Source organism: Atta colombica, unplaced genomic scaffold (genome assembly GCF_001594045.1).
Source record: "Atta colombica isolate Treedump-2 unplaced genomic scaffold, Acol1.0 scaffold141, whole genome shotgun sequence".
NCBI classification, from domain to species: Eukaryota; Metazoa; Arthropoda; class Insecta; order Hymenoptera; family Formicidae; genus Atta; species Atta colombica.
This window is the reverse complement of record NW_017259230.1, coordinates 133,313-135,202: the sequence shown is the minus strand read 5'-3', so window position 1 is coordinate 135,202 and position 1,890 is coordinate 133,313. Positions and strand designations below refer to the sequence as shown.

Sequence of the window (1,890 nt, the reverse complement as noted above, 5' to 3'; positions counted from 1 at the left end):
ATATTAATTATATTAATTTTTATGTTTATATTTTTTTAATCTTATTATATTGTTTTTATATTTCAGCCTTTCAGCTATTCTGTGTCAAGAGGGGGTTACAGAGGTTACATTCATTGTTTATTATTATATCTATATCATTGTAGCCATCATTGAATACAAAGAAGAAAAAATCAGGACTTGATTATCATTATTTTATAAATATGAATACTGACAAAGTATTATGTCCAATATGTGCCAAGGAATTTGCTTCTTCTATTATCGAATCTCATGCCAGCAAGTGTTTATTCCTGAATGAACCTATAAAGGACGAAAATGCAATGTTGTTTAAAGATTCCAGCCCCAGGAGTATAAGAAGCAAACTAAAGCCAGCAAGTGCAAAAAAAACTAATCAAATATCTGTTAAAAGGAAGAGTTCTTTGGACCAGTTTTCTTCCCAAAGTTTCAGGGATGAAGAAGATGCTAAAGATGCACCACAGAAAAGTGTAATTTTTTATTCTAAAACTATAATAATTATAGTGTAATAAAATAAATTTACACAATCACATAAATGACATACAAAACTATAATGCTCAACTTTGTATTTTGTAATATGCTTAATCAAATTTTTCTGCGTTGCAATTTTTCCTATAGAGAGATTCTTAAATATATAAAAAATATATAATATATATATATATATATATATACACATATATATAACAACTTTTATAGACAGAAAATGAATGCAAAAAGTTACGCGGAAACGGACGGGATGTACCCCTCGCAGAACAAATGAGACCTACATCACTATTAAACTTTGTAGGCCAAAGACATATCCTTGGACCTCGCACCATACTCTCCGAACTCTTGCAAAAAGGCGAAATACCTAATATGATTCTCTGGGGTCCGCCTGGATGTGGCAAAGTATTATTGCATTTCTGTATATTTATGTTACATGTATGTTGGAATCTTTATTTAGTTTCTTTCTCTTTTTTGCAGACGTCTTTGGCTAATGTCATCGCGCACATGTGTAAAAATGATGCTAGTCGCAAGCTACGATACGTTAAGCTCTCTGCTGCGATGGCCGGTGTCCAGGAGGTAAAGGAAGTCATTAGTATCGCTAGTAATCATGCTAAATATGCGCAGCATACGATAGTGTTCATGGATGAGATACACAGATTCAACAAGATGCAGCAAGATGTGTTTCTACCGCATGTCGAATCGGGAATCATTACTTTGATCGGGGCCACAACGGAAAATCCCTCGTTCAGTTTAAATTCTGCATTGCTGAGTCGATGCAGAGTGATTGTTTTGCACAAATTATCTATCGCAAATCTGCTATCGATCTTGAAGCGTGCAGTAATTTCGCTGGGAGGTATAATACATGCATCTCCGAATAAAAGCGAAAACACTTTGCAAGATATCGATGAAGAAAACACGCTAGAGAAAAACAAAGTCATCGAGAAGGAACCATCCTGCAATACAAAATTCATTATAGACGAACCGACAATAGAGTGGTTGGCTGAAACTTGCGATGGTGATGCTCGAATAGCGCTGGGAGGATTAGAAATGGCAGTACGATGCAAAGCACCAAATGAGAAGGAATTTCTAGACGTTGGTCCAGCCATAATAACGCTTGATGACATTAAGGAAAGCTTAAAGAAAACGCATATGTTGTACGACAAGAAAGGCGAGCAACATTATGATACAATTTCTGCATTACACAAGTCTGTCAGAGCCAGCGACGAAAATGCTTCTCTTTATTGGCTAACTAGAATGATCGCCGGCGGTGAGGATCCGGTTTATATCGCGCGAAGATTGGTGAGGATGGCTAGCGAAGATATCGGTTTAGCTGATCCGAAAGCTCTTGGTTAGTAAATCGTTTATTTATGATTTTCGATAACGCGCATATAT

The 1,890-nt window shown here is 35.9% G+C and overlaps 2 protein-coding genes across 2 annotated transcripts in view; one reads left to right on the top strand and one right to left on the bottom strand.

Moving 5' to 3' along the window:
* LOC108684861 (protein O-mannosyltransferase 1) overlaps positions 1–114 on the bottom strand; it is a 6,530-nt gene extending 6,416 nt beyond the window's left edge. The window contains exon 1 of the mRNA XM_018189386.1: positions 100–114. Coding sequence (XP_018044875.1) covers positions 100–114 — 15 coding nt within the window. The remainder of the gene's footprint in view (positions 1–99) is intronic.
* The window catches only part of LOC108684978 (ATPase WRNIP1-like), a 3,111-nt gene continuing 1,300 nt past the window's right edge, over positions 80–1,890 (top strand). Inside the window, exons 1-3 of the mRNA XM_018189557.1 lie at positions 80–482; positions 709–900; positions 976–1,846. Of these exons, the coding sequence (XP_018045046.1) occupies positions 201–482; positions 709–900; positions 976–1,846 (1,345 nt within the window). The 5' untranslated portion in view covers positions 80–200. The remainder of the gene's footprint in view (positions 483–708; positions 901–975; positions 1,847–1,890) is intronic.